Source organism: Nothobranchius furzeri, chromosome 6 (genome assembly GCF_043380555.1).
Source record: "Nothobranchius furzeri strain GRZ-AD chromosome 6, NfurGRZ-RIMD1, whole genome shotgun sequence".
Lineage (NCBI taxonomy): Eukaryota > Metazoa > Chordata > Actinopteri > Cyprinodontiformes > Nothobranchiidae > Nothobranchius > Nothobranchius furzeri.
In genome coordinates, this window is record NC_091746.1 from 39,409,433 (window position 1) to 39,424,479 (window position 15,047).

At 48.9% G+C, this 15,047-nt stretch overlaps 1 protein-coding gene across 2 annotated transcripts in view; it reads left to right on the plus strand.

Annotated features, from left to right (window-relative positions):
* The window catches only part of zfyve16 (zinc finger, FYVE domain containing 16), a 45,872-nt gene that overhangs the window by 23,766 nt on the left and 7,059 nt on the right, over nucleotides 1-15,047 (plus strand). For both annotated transcript variants that reach the window (XM_015975252.3, XM_015975259.3), the window contains 8 exons: nucleotides 9,215-9,391; nucleotides 9,476-9,606; nucleotides 9,771-9,987; nucleotides 10,176-10,298; nucleotides 10,422-10,577; nucleotides 10,659-10,883; nucleotides 10,983-11,065; nucleotides 11,535-11,639. In XM_015975252.3, the coding sequence (XP_015830738.3) occupies nucleotides 9,215-9,391; nucleotides 9,476-9,606; nucleotides 9,771-9,987; nucleotides 10,176-10,298; nucleotides 10,422-10,577; nucleotides 10,659-10,883; nucleotides 10,983-11,065; nucleotides 11,535-11,639 (1,217 nt within the window). The remainder of the gene's footprint in view (nucleotides 1-9,214; nucleotides 9,392-9,475; nucleotides 9,607-9,770; nucleotides 9,988-10,175; nucleotides 10,299-10,421; nucleotides 10,578-10,658; nucleotides 10,884-10,982; nucleotides 11,066-11,534; nucleotides 11,640-15,047) is intronic.

The following is a 15,047-nucleotide window of genomic DNA, read 5'->3' on the forward strand; positions in this document are numbered from 1 at the left end:
ACGGAAAAGGGTGGAGAATTACAACGGGCACTGACTCTTGTCCTTGATTTTGTGTGTGTGCGTGGAGGTGTGTGTTGCCCAGGTTCTGCCTAACACAGTGAGCATGTGATGCTCACACACCCTCTGAATTAAAAACAGAGGCGATCTACTTTAGTGGCTCTGGGCTGCTGAGGCTGGCTGTGTTGCCATCTCATCTCCTCCCTTCGTACACCACCCAGCAGCTAGCAGCCTGTTAATGCTAACACACTCCTGGAAATGGGAGCTTGAACAAAGCTGTGGTGTCTTGTCTGAGGTGAGTCTGATGAATGGACTTGTTATGATGTGAATCGGTTCAGGATTTTGAACAGAGGATAACGAGGAGGTAAGATGAATTTAGCAACTTTTTGTTGCATTAGTGTTTATTTTTGTGCTGTCATTTCTGCTCTGCACTCTACGTGCATAAAAGAAGGCTATAATGGGTTATTACTGCATATTTATTTTGTACTTGAGGTGATTAACCTGACATTGTCTGCAGCCTCCTCCTGAGTTAACCTGTGTTTTATATTTTTGACAAAAGTCTAAAAAGCTTTAATGTCTTATAATATGCTTCAGGTTTTATGTTGCTGGGCTTTTGTGAGCCACACTGTTGTTGTTGTCAGTGTCCACCCAATCAATAAAGCTGTAAGATGTTTAATCAATATAGTGTAGACGTGTGCTGAAGCAGCACTTCTGCGAGTGCAACCTAAAGGCACAGAAAAAGCTCTTAGTCATAAAGAGCATTTCTGAAAAGGCACAACTCACATTTGTCCTTCATTCATCTCTGCTGTGAAAGCGGCAAGTGCAGGTGGAGTGCCTGCCTTTTCTACGATCACTTTCAGATATTGATTTCATTCAGTGGATCTGATTCTGTCCTGAGAATTGTTATTTTATTATCATTGTTATTTCCATATGAAATATGTTTTGTTGGGAAGTGTTTCAGGCCTTTGTAATGGCTAAATGCCCAAGCATTAGTGTTGTCAAAAAAAATTGATACCTGGATATAAATTGATACTAAAAGTGGTATCTAAATAAGATATTCCATCCCTGTGGTATCAATATTATGGACTATTATACACAGCCTTCTTCAAGTACACCAACACCCACGACAGCCAGATGCCATAAAGCAGCCTCCGCCTCCCAGACAAGCAGAAGAAGAAGACGCCGCATGGCTACATTGCAATTTCCCAAGCGAGTTTTCTCCGATTCAATTTTGTCTGCCTAATAAATAAACAAAAACATAAACAGCGAATTTGGGAGGCGCTTCACAGCCCAACTTAATTAGCATACCAAGTCCGACATGTAGTTGTATATTCACGCTTATGTGCTTACAGGAAACTCCCGTTTATTGCAACCCGGACTTAATTTCTAGCTTGCAGTATGTTCTATTTCGTCTAGTCTTAGCCCTTAAGCTAGCTGCTATTGGAAGGATGATCTCCGCATCAGCCAATCATGAAGAGCTTAAATGTACGCCCACCAATAGTGGGCCCCCTCGTGGTATATAACCGTAGTGACCCCACTGCTCACCTCCTTTTTCTCTTCATGCCAAGCTTGAGAGCTTTATTAAAGAGCAAATATTATCCCAAAAGAGCAAATTTATCCGAAGACGACTTACCAGCCATGTCCAGCGGCGCCAGACCCTGCCCGACCTGCCAGACGGGCTCCATTTCCAGCGGCGACCTGCACGCTAAGTGTGAGGTCTGTCTCGGGGCTCACCACGCTGGCCTGGCCTTGACCCCGCAGGCCTCGTGCCCGTTCTGTGCCGCTCTGCCCGTGGCGGAGAAGAGTCGCCGGGTCGAGTACTTCACTCCCGCCGCCGACGAAGAATTTCCGGTGGCTGACTCCTACCCGCTGCACAAGGCTTTGGTTTTCTTCGACGCCGGTCAGGAGCCGGCTGGCTTCAACCGGCTGGATGACGTCACCGACAGCGAAAACTACGATGAGGCGGCATCCCTCCTAGACATAACGGAGGTCGACGAGCTTCGCTCAGCGGGTCCTTCTGCCCCAGTGGCTTCTCGCTCCTCCCTGCCAGCAGTAAGAGCACTGCTCCAGGAGCTTCCCGCCATCATTTCTGCGGCAGCAGCCCGCAAGGGGCTAGCTGTGCCAGAACCGGCCCTGCCTGAAGCGGACGATTTGGCGGGAATTTTCGGGGCAACTCAGACACGCTGTCGAGACCCTGTCTGGCCGCGCTTCCCCGCTGCTATGAGCTGCTGGTCTGCCGCCTTCTCCGAGCCTGCCAAACTCAAGGCGCCAGTCTCCACGTATGCGCCCATCACCAAGGTCGAGGGGTTTTCCGACCAAGGCTGGCCGTCCGTTCCTCCACTAGTGCCAGATTTGGCCTCGCTGTTCGGCGCCAAGAACCACCTCGCTGGCCCGCGAGCTGTTCCCGCTTCAAAACATGACCAGCTGCTGACGCGGCTCACTGACCGCGCACATCAGTGTGCCTTTCAGACCGGCGCTGCAGGGAATAACATCGCCCTTCTTGCCTTCGGCGTCTCCAAGATGATGGAGGAGCTGGAAGCTCCCGAGGAGTCTAAAGCCGTCATAACGAAGACTGCTGATGCTATCCTCAATCTGTGTGCTGCTGTGCTCACCGGTTCTGCTCGCATCGCTGCCTGGCAGACCCTCATCCAGCGAGCGATCTGGCTGAAGGCCCTGCCCTCCATTCCGGAACATCTGCAAAGGGAGATGCTGGATGGCCCCATCACCACCGATGTTCTGTTTGGTCCCCATCTTAGGGGCGTCATTGAGAGGGCTCAGAAGACGGCCGAACTATCGGCTACGGTGCGAGACCTGGTCCACCCTCGGTCAGCCTCGCACTCCGGCCGTTCAGCCAGAGGATGGGACGAACGGCGCGGAAGCTTCAGACGTCCAGCTGCACCGCCCGCTCCACGGAGCCGGCCTCCCGCTTCGGCTCCACATCAGCGGGACCAGCGAAATGGCGGACAACGGTTCCGGCAGGGCCAGCAGACGCCGTCTTGGCAGTCCCAGGTGCAGGAGCCTCGCCGAAAGCAGCCACAGAAGTGACTCTTTGGGGGGAATGTGTGTGTTACTGATTGTTCTGATGTTGTTGGTTTTGAAATAAAACCCAAAAAACGTCACTTAAAGAGCACAATCCTATAGTCCTCCGCAGAATCCTCTGCCGAGTTTTCACACATGTTCCCCACACCAAGCACTGCTGCACGCACACATGTTCCTGCAGGTAGTCATAATACACGGCCAGCCGTAAGGGTGCGCTCCATTTGCGCTCTGGCCCCAGCATCTGGCCAGGCCCAACTCTTCCCGCTCTCCCCACGCCGTTGGGTGGGGCGGGATGTCATGTCGCTGTCTCGACCACGCGTGGCGGCACAGTGCGCGGCTCCATCCGCTAGCACTCTGTCGCCCCAGTGCACAGGCCCGGCTCCCACTCGTCCTTCACTCTCAGACTCCACGCTCCACGGTGTGGACCAGCCTGTTCCAGCTGTTTCGCACTCGCCCTTTCGAGCGCAGCCCTCCATGGGTCGCCCCCAGTTCTCTGGTACGGGCGACGGCGGTAAGGGCACATGCACAACCCTCAGACGTTGTTCACGTGACCGCGCACACGCGTCCACTGTCGGAACGCGCGCACGAGTGGCGCCGCCTTTGCATCATGAGCAAATGGATTTCGGACACCATTCATTGCGGTCACACACTTCATTTTCAGGCCACTCCACCTCCCTTCAACGGGATCGTGGAGACGACGTTCACATCGCAAGTACAGTCTCAGGCCCTAGAGCTGGAGCTGCAGGAACTTCTGTCCAATGACGCTATTTCCCAAGTCCCTCGCGGACAAGAACTCTCGGGTTTCTACTCCCGCTACTTCGTAGTACCGAAGAAGTCGGGAGGAATGAGGCAGATTCTTGACCTGTCCCTGTTCAACTGCTCCATAGCAGTAATGCATTTCCGCATGTTAACGATGAGACAAGTCCTGGAATATGTGCGCCCCGGGGATTGGTTCACGTCAATCGACCTGAAAGACGCATACTTCCACATACCAGTAGTTCCAAACCACCGGAAGTTTCTGCGTTTTTCGTTCAAGGGAGTTCAATTTCAGTTCAATCGCCTCCCTTTCGGCTACTCGCTAGCCCCGCGCACCTTCTCCAAATGTCTGGAGACCGCGCTACAGCCACTGCGCACGGAGGGAATGAGGGTCTTATTTTATCTGGACGATCTTCTCCTGTGCGCTCGGTCCAAGGACGAGGCGTCACAGCAAACCAGGAGGTTGACAGGGCATCTGTCAACCCTAGGGTTTTCTATAAACTGGGAAAAGAGTTCCATCCTTCCATCCCAGTCGATTGTGTATCTCGGGGTGGAGTTGGACGCCTCCCTAATGAGAGCACGTTTGTCGCCTGCAAGAGCGGCAGATCTCTCCACGGTGATCTCCCGTGTTCAACCCCGCAAGATCGTGAGAGCCCGGTTAGTCATGAAACTCCTGGGCATGATGTCCGCAGCCCATTCAGTGGTGCCGCTAGGTTTGCTGCGCACGAGGCGCTTGCAACGCTGGTTCGTCCGCCTCCGGGTACACCCGATACGTCAGAAGAGACGTATGTTGAGGATTCCCCCTTCAGTGGGCGGGGACCTCGCTCACTGGGGGAACCCCTGCATCCTCTCACGCGGGGTTCCCATCGGACGTCCTGCGTCACACGTATCTGTGTTTACGGATGCGTCACTGTCGGGTGGGGGGGCACGTGCTTGTCCCATACGGTGGCAGATCGCTGGCCCTCCCACACGCACGAGCACATAAATGTGTTGGAGCTTATGACAGTGAGGAATGTGATCGGACACTTCGCTGCCCTTCTAGAGGGCCGTCTTGTCGAAGTTCACACAGACAACCGGGTAGCGGCAGCCTACATAAATCGCCAAGGGGGAGTTCGATCCCTCCCACTGTTGCGTGTTGCCACAGATTTACTGTGTTGGACACATGTCCACCTGCTGTCCATCAGAGCCATCTACATTCCGGGGGTACTGAATGTAGCGGCAGACATCCTGTTGAGAGGGGGACCCCGCGACTCCGACTGGCGTCTACATCCTGCACTGATATCACAGATCTGGATCAGATTCGGGGAACCGTCTGTGGATCTGTTCGCGGCTCGCGAAAACGCTCAGTGTCGCCTGTGGTTTTCCCTGAGTCCCCGGGACGGACCCCCGCTCGGGGCGGACGCCTTCTCACACCAGCCCTGGCCTCGAACGCTCCTTTATGCGTTTCCACCAGTCCCTCTGATTCCCCGTCTCCTGGACCGAATTCGGTCGAAACAGCTCTAGGTGATTCTGGTGGCTCCCAGACGCGTGTCCGCGTCATGGTTTCCGGACCTGCAAGCGCTAGTGTCCGGCTCCCCGTGCAGGCTCCCGTGGAGGGCGGACGCCCTTCTCCAGGCGGATGGGATAATCAAACATCCTCCGGAAATAGGCCAACGGCTGTGGGTCTGGCCGCTGAGCGGTCACGCTTAGAGGCTTCTGAGCTGCCGCATGATGTCGTCGCCACGATTCAGAGTGCGTGGGCGCCCTCTACCATTGCGTCTTACGCTGCTAAATGGGCAGCTTTCCAGAACTGGTGCACAGAACGGAATGTTCAAGCGCTCTCCTGCCAGCTGGCGGATGTCCTATCGTTTCTGCAGATACTGATGGACAGGGGCCTCGCATTCAGCACTGTTAAGACATATGCTGCAGCTATCTCATCATGTCATCAGGGTTTTGGAGATAGATCTGTTTTCAATCATCCCCTCACAAAACGTTTTCTAAAAGGTGTCAGGAGGAACAGACCTGTGTCCCGCCCGCTTTTTCCCCAATGGGATCTAACGGTGGTTCTGCGTGGCTTATCTGAAGCTCCATTTGAACCCTTGGACCAGGTCTCACTCAAGTTCCTGTCGCTTAAAACTGCATTGCTGCTGGCGCTAGCATCAGTTAAGAGAGTGAGAGACCTAACCGCCCTCTCAGTGGCTCCCGCATGTCTCAGGATCCGGGAGGATGGCGGGTCTGCTGTTTTATGCCCCAACCCAGCCTTTGTGCCCAAAAGCATTAATGCTTCCTTCAAATCCAGGTCAATTTCATTGGCTGGACTTTTTCCTCCTCCCCATAATTCTGAGGAGGAGGCGGCTTCTCACCTTCTCTGCCCGGTGCACGCGCTTGCACGATATGTGTCACGCACTTCAGGGATTCGTCGCTCACAAAACCTGTTTGTGCACTATAGGGAGTCTTCCCTTGGTCAGGCGCTGTCGGCCCAGCGCCTTTCACGCTGGCTGTGTGACGCCATTTCCCTCGCTTACACATCCTCAGGGCAGGATCCCCCTGAGGCACTCAGGGCTCACTCAGCCAGAGGGATTTCCTCTTCTATGGCGCTCCTCAGTGGTGTGTCAATGGAAGACATTTGTCAGGCTGCTTCATGGGCTTCACCCTGTTCCTTTACTCGTTATTATTTACGAGATGTGTCTTCAGGATCCATCACTCGTTCAGTGCTTGGACCCCAGCAGGCTAAATGAATGCTTATGGCACCTCATTGGCCTTGCTGAGATGGATTTCATCCTCTTGTGGATGATGTTTTTTAGTGGGGGCCCCTCTCTTATCGTGCCTGCCTCAGTCTTTAAGCCTGGTCTGAGGCTGAACGTCCCCCACTAGAGGAGATTTGATTGGGTGTGTCCATTGGTTGTGTTAACCAGTGGGGCGTAAACCCATCCAGCTGCGCTTTATTCCAATAGCAGCTAGCTTAAGGGCTAAGACTAGACGAAATAGAACGTTGGTTACGTATTGTAACCCCAGATTCTATGAGTCTAGTCGCAGCCCTTAAGCCACTGGCCCCACTGGTTATGATGGGAATAAGAGCCATTGGAGGTGAGCAGTGGGGTCACTGCGGTTACATACCACGAGGGGGCCCACTATTGGTGGGCGTACATTTAAGCTCTTCATGATTGGCTGATGCGGAGATCATCCTTCCAATAGCAGCTAGCTTAAGGGCTGCGACTAGACTCATAGAATCTGGGGTTACAATACGTAACCAACGTTTGTTTACTCACGCTGACAACTTTGGTGCTACTTGGATTCCCCGGGGTATTTATATCCATCGACGAATCGCCATCAGTGTATATCCATATAACGGGTGCGGACGGGCACCCATGGTGCAGCCTCGAATAAGACATTATCTGCACCAAAACATCTCAATGTCGAAAGGTTTTGTTAGGAATCATTAACGTGATTCCCCTGTTCGTTTGGACCGGGTCTGGGATTTCTAGGCGTGAACAGACTAGCTGCGGCTAATTCACCGGCGCTTTTAATGACGTCACTGCCGTGCGCCAATCTGTTTTTATTAAGATTACCGGTAGATGTACCTTTGTCCTACTGTGGAGAAATTCGTTTTCTCCCTTTATTGACCAACAGAGTTGTTCAAAAGTACAGAACAAAACATATGGCATTACATCTCATGACAAAAATGCACCTTAAACAGAGTTTAAGCAGCAAAACATCATTCTGCAAATAGTGTATATATAGTGAGACAATTCATGATTTAAAGTGTTAACTTTCGCCAGTTTTTGTATGCATGTTTTAAAAAATGCTGATACTTGAAAGGTTTAAGCACTTTACACACTTAATTCTGCTGCTACTGTTTGGATCGTTGGTTGTAATGAACATAACACACACGCTTGCAATATAAAGAAGGACAACACCTCCAGCTTGGCTGTGTGACCCTCACCATGTAACCCTCATGTCCATGCTGTATCTGGAGGAGCAGATAGGAAACAAGATCTCCTGTAACTTAAAATGAACCAAAGCTTCCTCCCAGTTTCTCTTTAAGCTGAATTTAACATCAGTTTATCATCATGAAACAAAAGAATAAAGTGGAACAAAAACTTCTATCTTCCATTTCTCTCTCCTTTTAACTTCTCCGTGTCCCTAAATAAGAGACAGATCATGATTACGCTGCAGCCGCCCCCCGTCACTGACCCCGCTCCCTCCCCTAGACGGATCTCCTGACATCACAACACTCGGTCTGACTGAGCGCTTCCAGGAGAAATAATAATGAAATTATGAAAATAATAATGCGTGTTTGGAGGAGCGTCCTCCAATCCTCTCTTGTGTGAGCAGACAATCCCCCCTCTTTTTCTCTCTCTCTATCTCTCTCTCTCTCAGTCGCTGATCGAGCGAGCGGAGTGTGCAGCGTGACAACCCGCTCAATTAACATAATTCACGGCCCAAATCCAACAGAACCGATCGGGCTGATTCGGTTCAGGTTCGGTCTCAGGTTATAACTCCAGCGCTCAGCCCTGCAGCACCACATAAAGGCAGACCAAAGCTTCCTACCCGGTAAATGTGAGAACACCCGCTCTGGCAGATCTGGATGCTGCGCTGGTGCCGCCGTTAAATTAACACAACTACATTCCACTATAATTGATTATGGTTCTCTTCTATGATGCAGAATTGTTTATGCCCGCATCTGGATGCATTGATTATTTGATTATTTTCCTCAGCTCTATCTATCCTACACCTCCCGGTTGGCCGTCGGGGGTGGGGGTGGGGAGTGCGCACGGGGTTTGGGAGCCACAAAGAGAGGGCCCGTGGGCCGCCAATTGAGTATCGCTGCTCTAGACTGTCAAGTTCACCATTGTGATGATATTTATATATTTGGTCAGGTCGTATGGGGCATGTGATACCAATGTAAGCAATTTCTACAATCTGGTAAATGTCCAGAAACGTTTCTTGCATCAGTTTAACTTGACTCAAACTCATCATAAAGACTTCTCCACATTATTTCAGGCTTGCACTCAGCTTATCTCTATAGTATACTTTTTTCAAGTCAGGTTTTATAAACCCTCTTTAGTTAGTTAGTTGTTTAGTTGTGGTTTTCATGTTGCTGCTGTGAACTGGATCAGTCTCTTAGGTCGAAGCTTGGACTCAAGCCTGTGTGGAACTAAGAAATGTCCCGATCTGACCTTGACCTGATTTGTAGTCACAAAGAGCACCATTGTTTACAAACAAATTTAATGATTAATAACATTAATTCACAAGTTTTCAAAGGAACAGAAGGTTGGAAATCTATTACAGAGGTATTTGTTTTGGCTGAGGAGAACTTTTCACTAAACTGACAAATGGTCAGTTTAGTAAACAAACTGTCTAACTATTGTAGAATTTACAGGTCACCACTAACTTTTACATTATTTTTAGGTGAGAGTAATGAATCAGTAAACTCTTTCAGCCCAGGCTGTGGAGCGGATGATGAGTCCTACAGGTCCCAGCCCAAACCCCAACGTCCCGTCTGAGTATTGCAGCACCATTCCTCCTCTTCAGCAGGCTCGAGCTGCTGGCACTCTGAACTCCCCACCGCCAACCGTCATGGTCCCTGTGTCTGTTCTTAAACACCCAAACAACGATGGTACGCTCACTCCAAGACTCGGGTGCTAACCTGTAGTTAGAGTTTGGTCTCATTTAGCTTGAATCAGTTCATTGTTGTCTTCAGCTTGTCCACGTGAACAAAAGCGTGTGTGGTTTGCTGATGGCATCTTACCAAACGGAGAGGTGGCCGACACGACCAAACTATCAGTGACAAGTCGCAGGAGCTCCCAGGAGTTCACTTCAGACCCGACAATAGTAGGAAAAACATCTTGTCTGCTTAGAGTTATATGTATTTATCCACCACCATGCTGATTCAACAGTTAGGTGAAACTTATACATTTTTACATTTTTAGAAATCAAAGTATGTTTGGTGAAATAAATGGAGATCTGCATCAGAGAAACTGACTGTGTGATTTCAGCCTGCCTCATCAGGGTTGGACCCTGGAGTTAGTGTTTCTTCCACCCCAGATGGTTCTGGATCTGCAGACGTAGTCCGGCTTCCAGTGTCAGGACCCTGGGATTATGGGCTGCTTTCTGGAATCAGTTCTTCAGTGAGGAGGGTTCCCAGCCTGCTGCCAGATAATGAAGATGTGCTACCACCACTGCTCATCAGCACTGGAGAGGATGAGGGAGAAGGTGGGAGGAGGAGGATTGCTTCAGTAGATGGACTGCACATAGAGCATTTTTCAGTCTTTGAAAATACAAAAAAAAGTTATAATTTGAAAAACACCTTTTCAGAACAAGTCTCTATATGATTGTGCTTTTAGGAAACTGATAAGTGTGATCGAAGCTCTAAGATAAACTTGTCTTTGTCTGATGTTTAGACGTCTTGGTTGAGGAGAGTCCAGCACCCTGCCAGATTCTGCACTTACTGGAAGAGGGAGGACCTCGGCCTCTGACTTTTGTTCTGAATGCCAACCTGCTAGTCAATGTCAAACTGGTTACATGTGAGTAGAACAGACCTTCATTGTTTTTCCATGAGTATGGTTTCTTCTTGAACAGGACATTTACACATCTTCCTTACGATGAAGTCCCTCTGAAGCATTTCTGTGTTTTTATTTTCCTGACAGACTCCAACAGGCAGTGCTGGTGCTTCGGCTCCAACGGGCTACAGGCACTGGGACAAAAAGAGCTGGTGTTTCTGTTGGAGTGTTTACCAGGAGAAAAAACTCTTCCCAGGGACTTCTTCTTACTCTATCTCAGCATTTATCAAGATGCCCTAAAAGGTACCCAGTACACTCAGGTACCCTTCTGTCTGTAAACAGCTACTGAAGAAAAACACAAACAACTCCTGCTGTCTGTTCCAGGGAAGTTTGTGGAGGAGCTGGATAACATGATGTTCACAAGCAGTTTCCTGGGCAGTAAAGATCATGCTGGGATGCTGTTCTTCTCTCCCTCCTGTCAGCCTCTGGATGGCCTGGCACTCCCCACACAGTCCTTCCTGTTTGGTGTTCTTGTTCAGAAACTGGAGGTTCCCTGGGCCAAAGTCTTCCCGCTCAGACTGCTTCTGCGGCTTGGAGCCGCATATGACAGTGTGTAGTTTACTTTTGTGCCAGTACTTACAGTATACCTGTTGTGTGTAAGTGTATATTCAGCAGTTGTGTTGTTGCACATTTGTTTTTGTTTTCCAGTGTATCCCACTGCTTTGTATAGTGTTCGTTTTCGGGACTCTGTGTATCGAGAGGCAGGACACACCATCATGAACTTACTGGCTGTAAGTACCACAGTATGAAAGTTTGGAGTCATTTCTCACATCTTTACAAACCTTATTTCAAACTGAAACATCACCATCATGTTCTTTATCCCACTGAAGTCGCATTTTATTAATCTAAAGTTGATTATCTTCTTTGCATTGTTTCCAAAATGACAGAGAAGACTGTTGAGCTCAAAGGTACAAAAATGAGCAAAATAATGTAAACATTCAAAGTTTTTATCATTTAATTGTTGTGATTTTTTTTAAAAGACGGTCATTGAGACTACCTAAATAATCTGATCAGCAGAAATCTGCAAACATTTGATTACAGGATAGATATGTGTTCACCTTAGCCTCCAACAGGAGGGTTTTGGGCTGTTTGAATTGACACTCGTCTAAGCAGTCCAAAGTCTTCATCACTAGTTCCAGCAGAAACAGGACACATAAAAACTGTTTCAGGTTTACAAATATGTACGTTCTTTTGTTTCAGGATCTGAGAAATTACCAGTACAGTCTTCCAGTGGTGGAAGGCCTGAGGATCCACATGGAGATGGGTCACAGCTATATTGAAATCCCCAAAAGTAGCTTCAATGAGGTGAGAGAGGGTTCAGGTCTTCATGGGCCGATTAGCTGAAAGCTTTTTGTAATGGCTCTTGATCAACTTTGAGGCTCCTACCCCTACTGAAGACTTCAGTTTTCTGTGTGGTCAGACTCTAACGGTACTTCAGAGGAGAAGTGATCAAAGTCGAGCTGAAAATCTGATCAGTACTCATCTTCTGCTTGTCCGGGTCCACAAATAAGTCAGCCGCTTTCACCAGCTCCTCCACCAGGTTATTAAGGGTTCAGACATTCAGACGCTATCTTGCCGTTCTACATACCCTTGCGGAGACCTCCGTTGTAAATCCAGAATGCCAGGTCCTCGGACCCCCCTTTGGTACCGGAGCTGGTGAAACAGCGTACGGTATGACAGACTAGTCTTGGGATTGCCTCCAGGTAAGCGACAGTTGTTTGACAGCGTCAGCGGGACTCTGAAGGGTCAGTGAGTTCAGCTTTTACTCTGAAGGAGCGTTGCGTCAGGTGTAGCTTGCAACAGGTTTTATAATCCAGCTTGTCAAGGTTCTTTGTGGTTAAAAAATTACAAGTGGCCGGCTCGCAACTGAGTTAAGGGTGACTTGGGAGTTAGTTTTATAATTCAGATGTTTTGATTCATGGTCAAATCAGAATTTGACAACAAAAATAAACACCGCACAGACTACGCCACGCTTCAGAAAGGAAAGCTCTGATTGGAGAGACAAAGGAATGTGTCATGTGATTTTAACATTACGTGTGATCAGTCTAGTGTGTAGTTTAAAGTTATGTTACTTATTAAAATACTATCATAGGATTATAATATCAAGTAATTAATATTCTCATTTCACAGACTGATTTAACATTGAGCTTTACATTATTTGGACTAACAAAGCTATTTGATTATTATTTAATAGAGTTCTTGGTCTTCTTTCTTCTTGAGCTGTAGGGAGAGGCAAATAGCTAGTTAAAATAGTTTAGATGCAGAGACATCAAAGGCCTTGAGCATTATATCTCAAGGCAATTAGTTCTTCATGAGGAGAGATGACCTTTAGGTGGAAAACAGTTCCTTCATGACGCTACACAAACAAACAAACTTGTGTAACTTCAAACAGAGAACCATGGGACAGGCGAACCTGGACAATTGAGATTACCCACCTTTTGAAGTTGAATGCCTAACCGGAGGTGCAGGTGGAGGTACAGGACCGGCTGGCGCAGGTGGAGGCACCTGGGCAGCTGGGGCGTCACGAACAACCGGCACGAGAGCTCGAGATAGGCGGCCACCGACTCTACAGACCGAGTCCCCTAGAGAGGTCAACCGTGCGGAGAAGTGACGGAACAGGAGCCATGACAACCCCAAAGACAAACAAAGGTTTAGGCATGCAGTGAATAACACGACAGAATCGGCGGAGGACCAGGAGTAAGACACTGGTTGAAACCTGAGACCAGGATCTGCCGACAACTCACGCAGCACCCTGTTTACCACACCAACCCGAACCATGGTTGGACCACTGAATGTAACACGATCCACCGTAGCTGGAGAAAGAGCAAAGGAGATGTTATCATAAAAAGAAAACTCCACAACAGACTTATGCTTACCAGGATCCAAGTAATATAGAGAGACCTCAGCTACCTGGACCACAGCACTAAATGGAACTGCCACCCATAGGGTTTGGGACGGAAACACAACACGTGTAGACACACCATGACGCTCATAGAAAACATCCGCTTCACGAGCAGGGGTATTAACCAACCAACGTTCAGCTACAACTACCACCGTAGTTTGAACCACATGCAAACGTGGAGTCACAGTCATAGGAAATTTAGAATCTCCCGACAACTCATCTATGCCACACACACCAGTGGCACCGCCACGCAGAAAAGTTGTGCCTGGACACAAGAAGTGTAGGCCATGTTTGAGTAAACACACTCAAAGATCCGGAACCAACCGGATATAAGGCGTGTCCTCATGGAATGCGACGACAGGAGGCATATGTAACTTGACGTGAGTGTTGTCAACCCAATTACCTACATTTACCACATCTTTTAGTCTATAGATGTCCTCTGGGGACAGGATAGGTAAGTTGATGATGAAAGCTAGTTCTCTAGCATCTGGATTGACACTTAACGGGATAGCACTGCCCAACGAGAAAGCCAAGTGAGTCTGAAGGGCCATCGGGACCTTCAATGTCACTCGAGCAATCGCAGACTGGACCATGGCCAGGGACACGAGGTACGAAGGGATCCTCCCCATGAGGAGGGTGTCAATCGAGGTGCTCACATCCCGACCGTAGTCGGACAAGCAAGTGGTCAGCATCTGTGTATGAGCATAATCAACATTCACGAAAGAACGCAATTTGTTCACAGCGGAAGTTGTTTTACACAAAATGTCGCTATGAGTGTTGAGTACCACCATAGTCTGGTGTTCAGACTGTCACATGGGCAGCCGGTTCTTGACTGCACCCGGCTCAGACGGGAGAAAGAACCCTGCGAGCCTGGAGGTTTTCTAGGCTGGAAGAGGTGCGGGCCATTCCACATCCAATTTTTTGGCAGCACGGCGGAAAAGGGGAATAAACGACAGATTGTCCTGGGTCACTGGAGAGGCAGCGGCGGTAAAAGTCGCACACTGAGCCGTGGAGAAAGCATCATCTCCAGATATACTTCGGTCATCTGTGTGGATGTCCAAAACGTTGTCGTCCTCATCTTCTGTTGGACTCGTGTGGAGGGACCAGGGAATTCTGAGTCTCGGGTAGCTCTTCCATGAAGTCCATTTGGTCCGCCAAGCTGGAAGTGGGGACTGTGAACAGGCAGCCGCCGGGTCTCTCGACTCGGAGAGCATAGGATCCTGTTTGGAGGCAGCAACCTCCCCCAGGACCTTGAGAACAAACTTGACCCTGTGTTCCAGCGTCAAGCGTTTAAGCTGGCTGCAGAACGAGCATGCGTTCCGTTTTGCCTTGGCCCCCAAAATGCCTTGAAACGGCCCTGGGTGTGTGACTGAGTTTTGAAGGTGATCTAATTTTATCAGATATATAAATATTACATGTGTATAACTTGTTGTTTTATACAGGTAAAAATGTGTAGTGGAGATAAATCTAGCTACATTTTACTTTCAAGCTTTGTGTTCTTGTTTTTATGTGACTATTTTCATGTCCTGTCTGTCTCTCATCTTTCTGCATCTCCTCTAAATTCTCTAGAAAAACTGCTCCCTGGATTCTTACTATTTACATCATCAGTTACGTTTGAACTACGCAGATCCGATGCTGCGTCAGTGAGGTGAAATCACCGCAGCACACGATGAGCGAGCTCGTCAGGAACGATTAAAAGACAGAGTACCAGAGGATATAAACAGATATGAACGATCATATGTTAATAATAAATGTTTTGTTGCGTCACCTTGAGAATGTATCGTGCGCCGGACGCAGCGGGCACACCAATG